General features: G+C 41.2%; 1 protein-coding gene across 1 annotated transcript in view; it reads right to left on the bottom strand.

The window, feature by feature from the left end:
* Positions 1–12320, bottom strand: part of F13a1 (coagulation factor XIII A chain) — a 162185-nt gene that overhangs the window by 10056 nt on the left and 139809 nt on the right. Inside the window, exon 14 of the mRNA XM_037205794.1 lies at positions 265–401. Coding sequence (XP_037061689.1) covers positions 265–401 — 137 coding nt within the window. The remainder of the gene's footprint in view (positions 1–264; positions 402–12320) is intronic.

Here is a 12320-nt window from a genome sequence, read left to right as displayed (position 1 = left end):
CATATCCCACAGAAATAGTCCATAAGGAGGAGCAACTTGTCAGATAGTTTCACTGGGATTAGATATAAGATAAGAGATAGAGAGATAGGAGAGACAGACAGATAGGTATATAGATAGATGATAGATTGATTTATTGATAGATAATAGATAGATAAATAGATAGATAGATGGTAGATAGATAGATAAATAGATAGACAGACAGAGAGATAGAGAGACGACTTTCCATTATCTTTCCACTGCTTCCCTCATTGTCCTGGTACTTACCGAAACGTCTTCCTCTTGGGTATAGTCACTCCAGGACCATCCAAGTGAATCTGGACATTTTGCAGTGTTTCTTTTAAAGGATTAGTGAACTCAACAGTCACAACCATATCAGAGCCAACCATAGCAGCACCTCGGACCTGTGAAACAAGTTAGATGGCAAAAGAGCTCATCAGTCACAGTACAACATTTCTGCTGCCATCTCCTCAGGCATTTTTCTTTTTTTTGCTGAAGTTTTATAGTATGGTTACTCCTCAGCAACTCACCAGAGAGAGGAGGAGAGACTATTGCTTTGACTGGGCAATACCTATTGAGGAAAAGATGGAACATTACTAATTACCATCGCACTCTTCTCCTCATTATAAAACTTCCTCTAATTAGAGCTGAGGTTAATAGCTGTGACCACTGGCTGCTCTCCGTCAGCAGGAGGCAGACGTGTGTCCTGTGGAGCGACAGCCTTCCAAAGTGAGGGCAATTACCTTGCTTCTGGAAAGAACTCAGATTTCCTGGGCAGGTCATGAGGGATTCTAGAGGTCTCGAGTCAGGAAACACTGCAAAGGCTTGTGCTTTCTTGTAGACATGCTAGAAAGACCCCTAAGGAAAGTCCTCATCAGGCTTGAAGAAAGGGAACCTCTGTGCTAAAATAGGCACGGGAGGCTCCATTTGTAGCCACATCTGAGTCAGAGACTATGCGGCCATTTGTGGAAAGTTTACCTAGGACAATCCCCCAAACTATGAGAATTTGGCAGAGCATCTTCTAAGACAACCAGGGCTCGATGCTAGTGTGACAGTTACTCAGGTTTTGGTCTTGAATGACTCACTCAAACATTCAATTATTATTTTTTCTCCATTTTACAATCCTTATTAATTATGTAAAATAACAGGCTTTGTTATGTCATCTTGTATATACAGCTAATGTCCTTTGGTCATAGCCCACGTTATCTCTCCTGCCACCCCTCCCTTGTCTGCTGGTCACCTTCTTCTTCCCCCAAAGTCTCCCTTCAACTTCATGCTTTAAAAAAAAATCTAGATTCTTCATCTGAATGAACACATGCAATATTTGCCTTTCTGGGTCTGGACTAACATATGGATCCCCCATTTCCATCCATTTCCTTGCAAATGACATCTTCATGATAAACAAAACTGTCTTGCTGTGTGTATACACCTTCTTTTCTTTATCTGCTCATCTGTAGGTGGATAACTAGGCTGCTGATTCCACAGCTTTGCTATCCTTATGATATCTCTTTGGTCTGCTGACTTGAATTCCTTCAGGTGTAAACCCAAAAGTTGTATACATGGGTCATATGGTAATACTGATTTTAGGTTTCTGAGAAGCCTCCATATTGGTTTTGGTAGTGGCTGTATCAGTATACACTTCTATTGATGGTGTATAAGGGCTCTTTTTCTTCTATATTCTCAACATTTATAGTTTGTTTCTTGATGATAGCAACTCTAACTAAGGTAAGACGAATCATAAATGCAGTTTAAAAATTAAAATGTCTATTGAGCTTGTTCTTTGACAGTTTTATACATGGATAATATGTACTCTGATTACTGTAACTCCTAGCTCAATCTCCCTTTTGCTCTTATTGTGTCCCCTATTCCCTAGAAGTCCCCTTCCCACATTCATAACTTTTTGCTGTGCTCTTTTTTTTTTCCTTTTTAAGATCTTTGGAGGTAAACAGTGCACAAATCTGTGTCACACAGATTAGAAACACTCCATTGGCATAAAAAACACATGGCTGAGGAGGTATCTTAGGCCCTATGACTGACCTTAATACTGTGGTCATGCTAAAGTGGAATGATGCGAAGCTGCCTTCTAAATATTATAATCAATACAGTTTTGATTTTCATTTCCTTGATTGCTAAACCTATTTATTTTTTATGTGGCTACTGGCCATTTATACTTCTTTTGAGAACTACAAGCAGACTCAGTTTTGTTGTCTCTAAAAGAAGACTTATATTTGTATGGGATAATATATATTATCACAATACTATATATATCATAATATTATTATCCTTTCTGTTATATTTAGTAAGTGCCACATACTTAGAAGGCTTTCTCAATATAAAATCAATGTATTGGAAAATGGTCAAACAACATTGAGATTTCTTTGTCTGCTTATGGACTGGATTGGCATATAAATGGATCTGTATAAAACTAAAATCACTTGAGAACAAAAGAGATTATGATGGTGATGATGATGATGATGATGGTTGATGATATACAAAAATCAGCTTTCAAGTTGCCCTGAGATTATAACTCAAGCTTTGTAAAACATCAGTGCTGCTTTTGACTCCAGTATCTATCCTGTGCCCAGCAAATATTTAGTTAAAATTATTTTAAAGTGGCAGTTACTGGTTGCTTGAGTTTTCTATATAACAACCTGCCATTACTACATCTGTTTCTTTAGCCAGTGTATAATATATGAAAACACACAGATATAAGACTTTCTTATGAATGGAGATTAAGAGGAAGAACATTGCCTGGAGAAGAGAACCCTTGCTTAGTGACTTTACAGCTAGGAATAAAATCTCATGGTTTTGCTTTTCTGGTTTGTAACTAAATTTATGTCTATAGGATTTAAAAAATTCTATCAGAAAAATAAAGCTTTCAACCAATTCATTGTGTTCATTTCATGTCCTCATTTCCTAGGAACAGTGGGTAGAGAGGAAAGTTTAGGGGCACTAAGGATAGGGAAGGCTAATAATGATGGAGACAGCAGTGGTCATATCTAAAGATAAGGACTATGTGTTGGAAAGAGGCTGTAACTTTAACCAGTGGGAAGTTACAACTGTAGAAGCCTCAGCCCACTCCAGATCATGAAGCTACAATGGTAGAGCCTGTAATTTGTTTATTTTGAGCACTCTGGCTCATTATTAAGGACTAGCTCCATTGAAAAGCATGGTTCATGAGACTTCTCATACAAGGGCTACATTACTTTCAACTCCAAGTCACACAGGAACAAGATGTTCATACCATAATCATCCCTTAAGGAGGAAAAGATTTTCTGAGGCAGGATCCTTGGTGCTGGCATTTTATTTTATATGAAGTAAGTATCTTACACAAAAAATTGAAGCTACTGACCAGGATAGGATTCAAGTCTTCATATGAGAGAGCCTCAACATAGAACCTAGGATGTGATGGCCAGGGATGTTGGAAGCTACAACAATCAAGTAGTAACCAAACAACCAAAGCTACTTTGTCCTTATGCCCACAGGCTCTCAAGGGAGCTTTTCAAATGGTGAAGACAGAACTGAATTTGAAGCCACATTGACAAAACTGAAAATAAATAAGGTTCAATGAGGAGGACATAGGCCAACTAATGAAAGTGTGGGTGCATGAGCTGGAAGTTACTTTTGTAGCTTCTTGGGTGATACAGCGTGAATGGAGTGGCCTGGTCTGAAGGCTGCAGCAAAGCCAATAGTCAAATCAGGACCAGGGTTTTCTAATCTCAGCACCAGTGGCATTTTGAGCCAGATGCATCTCAGCTGTGGGGTTTGTCTTGCATCATGGAGGTATTTAACAGCACCTCTGGCTTTTGCCCACTAGATGCCAAGAGCCAACAGCATCCCACAAATGACAACAACTACAAATATCTAGAAGTTGCCAACTATCCCTTGGGAAGCCAAGTCCTTTCCTGTCCCCAACTCCCATCCTTGAGAGCCATTGCCACCAAAATGCTGGAAGACTGAATCTGTCACTCTCTTCCCAGGTGTTTTGACTCGGCCCATTTGAGTGTCTCATATGGTGTCACCAGTTTTATAGTCTAATTTTTCTCATTAAAATAACTTCAAAACCCACTGGAATTTTAAAAATAGAAGTTTTATCTAAATGAGAGAAGGCCACATTGACACCTCCGGTAAGAATGTTTGCTGTAACGACTCCAATTCTTCCTGGGGGAAGTGTTTTGATACATCTGCCTTTGTCACAGTCATCACAAGGATGAGCAGAAGCCTCTTAGAAAATGAATCTAATTTTTCCCCGGCCTATACCAGATTGGGCCCGTCAGCAGTCAATCTTAGATCTAGGAGGGATTCATGGACCACTATCCATCCTTGCTAAACTATTGGCTACTGATGGATTTGAGGGGAGGAGCCACCCTTGTCTACTAATGTGTACCCAAAGATGAGCCCAATACACAATTCCAAATCTATGGTCACACAGAGGGCCCTGCTTCAAATAAGAAAAAAAAAAAAAAGACATGAATGTGGGAAAGGAACTTTTAGGGAGGAGGAGGCTTGACAGGAGTGGGAGGGAGATTAGAGAGGGTTGGGGTGAGAGTGGTCAGAAGCCTTTACATACCTCTATGAAGCTGTGAAAAAAACAAGTTTAATTGATCATAATAGTAGTATTTAAAAGGAAATAAAACTGCCAGCTACTGTTAGCACTTTCTCCATGCAGCTATATCCAGTACCACATGAATGCATTTTCAGGGAATTCACTCTGAACCATGAAGGCTATTTATTATTTTCTAGGATCCATGAACCCTACATTAAAAACCCTTCCTATGCTGTTTCACTAACTCCCAGGATGGTTCCTGTGTTGTGGAAAAACATACCCTCTCTGGTCACTGAGGACTCTAACAGGGAATATTCCCTTATCTGAAATACTGGGGACCATAAGTTTAGATTTCAGAGGCATAGAAATTTTTAGGATATTTCTATATCCACTTTACTAGATGACTGTTCCTAATTTAAAAAAAAATATCCAAAATGTGAAATATTCAAACTCTGGAACATTTTGCATGGTGGGCTGGAGCTCAAACATTTTTGGCTTTTGGAAGTTTTGGATTAGGGATGCCCATCATCTATTTGAAAGGCTGCCTGGTGCACTTTTCCTCTGTAGATGGGCATCAGTTCTGAATATGATCACAATACAGAATCCTCTTGGCTAATTTCATGTGTCACACCCAATTAGTTTGTTTCCAGGCATTATCTCTGCAATTAGTGTCTGGATTGAGTATATCAATACTGTCACTAGGAGGAGGCTAGAGAGAAGCGGTTGATAGAAGAGGGCTCTGTTCAAGCTGTTGTGTATTTCTTTCGTAATTAACAACGGTTTGGTATCTATCCTCTTACATTTGTCTCTTGCCTCCAGAATTTCAGCTTCCTGTCCCTGACTCTTGAGAGGATGCTGAGTCATACAAACTCAAACCAACCTAACTACAATACTTAACTCTCCAACATTCAACAGTCCTGCTTGAAATTTTGAATAGCCATTTTTCCTCCCATTTTCTTAGAAGAGAATAGAACATTTTCTTGGTATTTATTGACTTAAGAGATGTGATGGTGTCTGTGGAGCAGAGAGCAATGGCTATGTGGGGGAAAGAGTTTGTGTTGAATTCTTCCTGTATTCTGAACAGTTCATCTTTTTCATGCCATGAAAACATTTCAATGCCAATATTGTTGTCCTTCCTTCCTTCCTTCCTTTCTTCCTTCCTTCCTTCCTTCCTTCCTTCCTTCCTTCTCTCCTTTCTCTCTCTCTCTCTCTCTCTCTCTCTCTCTCTCTCTCTCTCTCTCTCTCTCTCTCGTTCTCATAAAGCCTTAAATAAAAGGAGATTTTAGGGTAATCTATAGGATCTTAGGTCAAGGAACGATATTCATGGTATTGAGTTTAGAGAGGCATGCTTATGACAGGGACCAGAGAAAAGAGCCTAAGACATGCTGTCCTTGAAGATGCCTCATGTTTTTGCACACATCTCATGATGCTGGTGTTTTCACTGCTTTGTGGTTTAGATGAGGTGTCGGCGGCATTGGAATATTCAGTCTCCAGTTGGTGGTGCTGTCGGGGAGGTTTAGGAGGTGCAGTTTTGATGGACAATGTACATCATTAGGGTTGGGCTTTGAGGTCTCATAGCCTCATCCCATTTCCAGATTGCCCTCTTCTTCCTACTTGTGGTTGAACATATGATCTCTCAGTTTCCTGCCCCCACTGCCATGCCTGACTGCTGCCATGTTTTCCTGACACAATGGACTCATATTCCTCTGGACAAATAAACCCAAAGAAACTTGTCCTTCTATAAATTGTCTTGGTCATGGTGTTTTATCACAACAACAGAAAAGTAACAATACAACTATTTTATTTAAAGTATCTATTTTAAAAATCAACCTATAATAAAACAGTTTCTCAACGTAATTGTACTCATCAATACCGAAGCACCGAATTCTCCGAATTCTGCCCTTTATACAAGCTCATGATAATGAGTAGTTACTGGGATTCTTTGGCAAAAAGGAAAGTCATTCTTTCTCCTTTCCTCTCCCCTACCAACACACACACACACACACACACACACACACACACACACACAGAGGGAGAGGAGAGAGAGAGAGAGAGAGAGAGAGAGAGAGAGAGAGAGAGAGAGAGAGAGAGAAAAGAAATTGAAATAAAAGTTTGAGAAAGAGTGAAAATGACTTAAGTTGGCAGTTGGATTCATGCAATTTATTAGATTCACCCAACAGTCCTTATTTGAAGTGCTTTCAATTATGTCTTTCATGTATCATTGGAAATTGAATTTCTTCCCTCCTACTCACCCCATGGTCACTGCTGGAAATAAGCAGTTGCTTATTTATAAACTGTTCACCAGCTCCAGAGCTGGTACTGCTCTCTGTTAACACGTAGGCTGTCGTTCACTAAATGGTGCCAACAGTTCTGCCAAGGTCAAGTCATATAAAAGTCCACGCTGACCAAGATGGTAGTCACTAGCCCAGGTGGCTAGGTCAGACTTAAATGAATTAAAATAAAGTGAAATTTGAAAAATTCAGACTTTGGTGGTACCTTCCGCATTTGTCAGGCTAACATATACCATATTGACCATGTGAATTGAAAATATCTGTCACTATAGAAACTTGTATCAAGTAATTTAATCTATACAAGGCTGCAAGGTAGGTGCTGCGAGTTTACAGATGAGGAAATGGAGGCCCAGAGAAACTACATACTTTGCTTGAGTTCACACAGTAAGGAGGAGAGTGAGATATAAATGCAATTGGTACTAGATCATTGCTTAACTATATCCCATCCTAACTCTGTTTAATAACAGTAACAATAAAGCAGACAGCTTACAACGGTATTTACTTAGTAGTACAGGGACCCTGCCCATTGTTTTCCTTACTTTGTCCTGTTGAATCCTTGTAGCACTATGGGCTTGGAGATACGCATTGTTATTATTACCTCTATTCTCTTGGCATGAAAGCAAAACTTAAAAGATAACTAGAGTTAGTAAATTGGAAGAACTGACCCGGAAATAAATCTAGGTCTTTCTGACTTGAAACATTCTCCTTGAAATGCCACCCACACTGTGATCTCTGACAGATGAGATAAAAATAGCATCTCACCGAAGAATCATTTGCTGTGTTAGCTTTTCATGTTATCACTAAACCATCCTTTGAGGGCAATGGTTCTAAGTTGACCCTGAACTATATTTGAAAACACAGCTACCACCCACCTTTTTCTTTTTGACTTTATGAGGAAAGAATTAGATTCCTATACCAGAGTGAAATGTGACAAGGTAGCCTTGGGGCCTTGAGGTACATTACTGGATGATAATGGGATTTTCTATTTAGGGTAAAGTTGGGGATATACTTTTTCAGAAGAGATCCAGTCATCCAAATGTAGAAGAATCACAGGGTAGGAAGATGCAGTTGCTTATTCCAGATGCTTTCCTTTGTGTATCTGACTGTTTGAAGACTTAGACAACAGCAAACATGAATGAAATGCATAGAGCAACCTGCAGCTGTCCAGAAAGGTGAGTTGGCAGTGTACCCATCAGAGCCTTGGAGCTGACAGAGCCGAGAGTGTGCCTTCTCTGTTCATACAGCTTAGGCTGTCTCACTGCACAGTTGTGATCGTCTCTGACCAGCAGCCACAGAAGGGTGTGAGCACAGAAAGCCACAGCAGAAAGTCCCCCATCTGGCATTCTCTGGGAGAGGACAAGTTCAGAGAGAAGAAGCATCCATCCATCCATCCTGGTTCTCTTGCCGTTAGATCTACCCATGAAGGGGAGGGTTGAGTCATGGTCTTTGGGCTGGAATCACTGTAGAGCAAGGAAGCTAGAGGGAGTGTATTTTTTTATTGGAAACATGGAGGATAATATGGTTTGGATCTTAAATGACTCCCAAATGACTGAGGCTACAAGCATGAGCGGTGGCAGAGACATTAAGAATTAGGGCTTGTGGAAGAAATTTATGTCACTAGGGCTATGTCCTTGAAGGAGATACTAGGACTCTGGCCTCTTTCTCTCTTTCATGTCTTCCTGGATATTGTATTTTTCTGCCACATGTTCCTGTTATTAAGCAACATAAACAACTGATCACAGACTGGTGCTTTGAAACTGTGAGCTAGAAATCATCCTTTCCTCTCTCTAGTTGATATACTATTTGTCACACAGAGAAGGGAAAGTAGTCAGAGTTCCCAAGCCTTTAGCATAGGACTCAGGGATGATTAGAACATGATCTTTTTTTTTTTTTTTTTTTTTTTTTTTAAACTTGGCATTAGTGAAAAACTTGGACATTCTGCTCCCATAGAGCAAATGGAAGCTTTATCATCCTTCACCTAGTAACTGTTAAGTGGTTCAGGACACTGACTGCTCCCCAAGTGGTTCGCCCAATTTTAATTTGTCCTTTGAGACACAGGTGTGTAAGTCAGGATGCTGGGGAAGCAGGGACCTGGAACTCCCCTTAGCATATTCCCTGCCTGACTACAGAGATACACAGAGTCAGAGTTCTAGGAAAATGGCCTGGAAACCTCAGCAACAATCATAGGTTTGTAATGAAAGGCTCTAGTTGGAACATAGCATTATGATCATTATTGGGACAAACCATGCTACTATCTGCTAGTATCTAGGGGAGGATGAAATCTGAACATGGGTTGAACCATGCCATACCTAGGCCAGGTAGGGAAGGGTTCCCTTCTCATAGGAGGTGAAACTTTCCACCAGGCTATGGGGCTTGGTGAGTGGGAGGACTTGACTCTCTTTCCCAGCCTGGATGGACACAGCCCATGTAGGTGTAAGTGCTGGATGAGATAGGGCCTTCCCTGAATTTTATTCAGGAGGTCAGCAGTGACACTTCCCATGTGACCTACTACTACCAGCTCCATTGTGGCTGTGAAGTTGTTATTATCTCAGTGCCTTCTAGGTAGGGGTGTGGATCTGGAGGGCTGCCACGGCACTGTGCATCCCTGCTTTTTCCCATAGTTGCTGCTGCCCATCTTGAGCATGAGAACTACTAGCCCTCCTTGTTGGGAACCAGAGAACCCCATTAGATTGCTGTCCCCATGCTGTGGGTCACAGTACTTAAACAAACTTGTGTGTAGTCTGAAGATCAGCTTGTTTCTTCTATCTGTGGCCCCTCTTCTCCAAAAGGCAGCTGCTCATTAACAATTAAAATGCTGGAGAGCACCAGCCCCCCCTCCCATTCCGACTTAAAGCAGCTTTTGACAATCAACACATGGGAAGGCAGAGAAAACTTCCAAGTCTGCTTTTAATAAAATATTCTTTTCTCATCAAAATATTTTGATAGCACAGGAAAAGAGATGTATGCTCATTAAAGTTTAATGAGCATCTCCCCCTGCCGTTTTCCATATGAGGATCACACACCGTGACTCATGAGTGGTGGGTGCTGGGCACAGTTAAATAAGAACAAATTTAACTCAAACCCAGTTGCTATTGCCATGGGAATGAATTAAGCCTGATATGCACCCATCAGGATTAAGAGCCTGGCCACTGGCCCATGTGCTTTGGTGGATGGTGTGCTTAGATTCAGATGGGCAGATCCATTATTATCCCAGGTTGTCTAGATTCGCTCTGAAAAAGGAGATGGGAGAACAGCTGTATTCCAGCTCCAGGCAGCTCCATTCCTAGGGTCAAACCAGAGAGTCCCAGAGCAAAGACTCTCTAGAGAAAGACAGGAGACCTCTTGAAAGGCAGAGTTGATCATGCTACAGCCATGGTCATAGATTTCCATCAAAGCTTGGCTGTCCATGGAGTTAGTGACAAAGCTTTGTCCACACATTCTAGACTCAACTAAAAATGGGCCAACATGCTTTTCTGTGGGTATCCTTAGTCTTGCCTGGCTCCTGTGTGTCTCTATAGTGAGGCAGGGAAGACACACTTCCTCATGCCTTTCTCTAACATCTAGACTAGTTTCTCTATCCATCTCTGCTGGGTAAATGATAACTGTTCACTGAAGATAGCCTAGTCTTCTGGTCTAAATTCTTGATAATTCATTAAAGCTGCAATCTCCCCACTTTGCAACTCACAAGCCTTTCTGTTGATGCTGCCACCACTCCTGCTTCCTATAAAAGTCTCAGTGTGAGAATGATGTGGCCCAGAAGTCACATGTGTACCACAAAAGACATAGGGTAGAGGCTTCTGAACTTCCCTAGTCATGTATGATCATGAGCCAGTCACTTATAAAGAGAAGCAACTATAGTAAGAGCCAGTGACATATCATGTGCTTATTGTGACTGCATCATCAGACACCCTTGGCTCAGTCAACACAAAGATGCCATGTGTGGTGATATTGTACCCTAATAAAATTTGTCTGAAGATCAGAGAGACAAAAAAAAAATAAAAATAAAAAAATAAAAAAAGACACCTCTTACCTCTAGGATTCCTTAGCCTGGAAAGCTTTCCTCAGCCAAAAAACTTTAGTTTCTGTCTCCTCACGCCTTATATACCTTTCTCCACCCACCATATTATTTACTTCCTATTGCTGGGATTGAAGTCTCTTATCTGATCTTCAGATAAATTGTATTAGGGTACACAATATATCACCAAACCCATGATATGAGACTTGCTGTTGCCTTTCTTACCACAGTGGAAAAACAGATTCTGAGAGGCTCAGTAACTTGGTAGGGTTACATGGCATTGTATGGAGAAAATAGATAAATTGTTAAGGCGTGTCTGACAATACCTATTGGGAGATATTTGATTACACTGTGTAAAGATGTGTCACTATGATTGGTTTAATAAAAAGCTAAATGGCCAATAGCTAGGCAGGAGGTATAGGTGGGACTTCAGACAGAGAGAGCTCTGGGAAGAAGAAAGGGGGAATTATGAGCTGGACACAGAGGAAGCAAGACATGCAGGAGGAGAGGTAAATGTCACGAGCCACGTGGCAGCATGGAGATGAACAGAATTGGGTTCATTTAAGTTACAAGAGCTATTTAGAAATAAGCCTAGGCTAAGGCCAAGCTTTCATAGTTAATAAGTCTCTGCGTCTTTATTTGGGAGGTGGCTGGCAGGACAGAGAAAGACTCTTTACAAATGCCTCACCTATGCTTTTTTCAGACAGGCTTAACACTGGACAGAATCAGAACTTCCTTTTCTCCCACCCTTCAGTCTCAGTCAGTGGCCTTGACTCTGAATCAGTTTCCTCCAGAACTAGCATCCCTGCTCCTGCCATGGAAACCACCCCAAACTAAATCCCAGCAACCCTGGTTCAAGTCCCACTCTGGTCTGTTATCTTGTGGAATGAGACATCTCTGATTCTGCCTTGGAGAGTTCAATTACTCTTAAAGAAACCTAGAAGATAGCTAAATAAATAAATAACCCTTCTAATTAATAATACCTAAAAAGATCAAAGATATCAGTTTCTTCCATGCACACAGTTTATTATCAGCGGTGCAATTAAATTCTATTTTGTGCTGTGGTCTGTGCACTTCACAGCTCGGAAAGGCTTCTCCTGAGAGCTTGGCAGGGACAAGCCATTGCTTCATAATGAGGTGAACAGGAGAGCTCTGCCTCTGGTGGGAAAGGCAGAGATCTGAGCATGGGCACAGGCCCTGCTTAGCATTCCCCCTGAGAGCAGCAAAAGATACCTTTGCTATGGGGCTGAGGGAGATCAGTGAGGCCCCTTCAGTGTGGGAAAGCCAGTGTGACTCTTGCTACTGTGGTCTCTGTTCCCTGAGCTAGCTACTGAATTCATTTTCTCATGGAAGGACAGCACTCCTGGAGCAATCCAAGTGACCGGTTTCCTGTTCAGCATTTGTTTCTGATTCTACCTACAGAATTTTGATTCTCCCTCAGCCTATACATCCTCATTTACATTCTGCCTCT

The sequence above is a fragment of the Peromyscus leucopus genome, chromosome 5 (genome assembly GCF_004664715.2).
Source record: "Peromyscus leucopus breed LL Stock chromosome 5, UCI_PerLeu_2.1, whole genome shotgun sequence".
Lineage (NCBI taxonomy): Eukaryota > Metazoa > Chordata > Mammalia > Rodentia > Cricetidae > Peromyscus > Peromyscus leucopus.
This window is presented reverse-complemented; position numbering and strand designations above follow the sequence as displayed.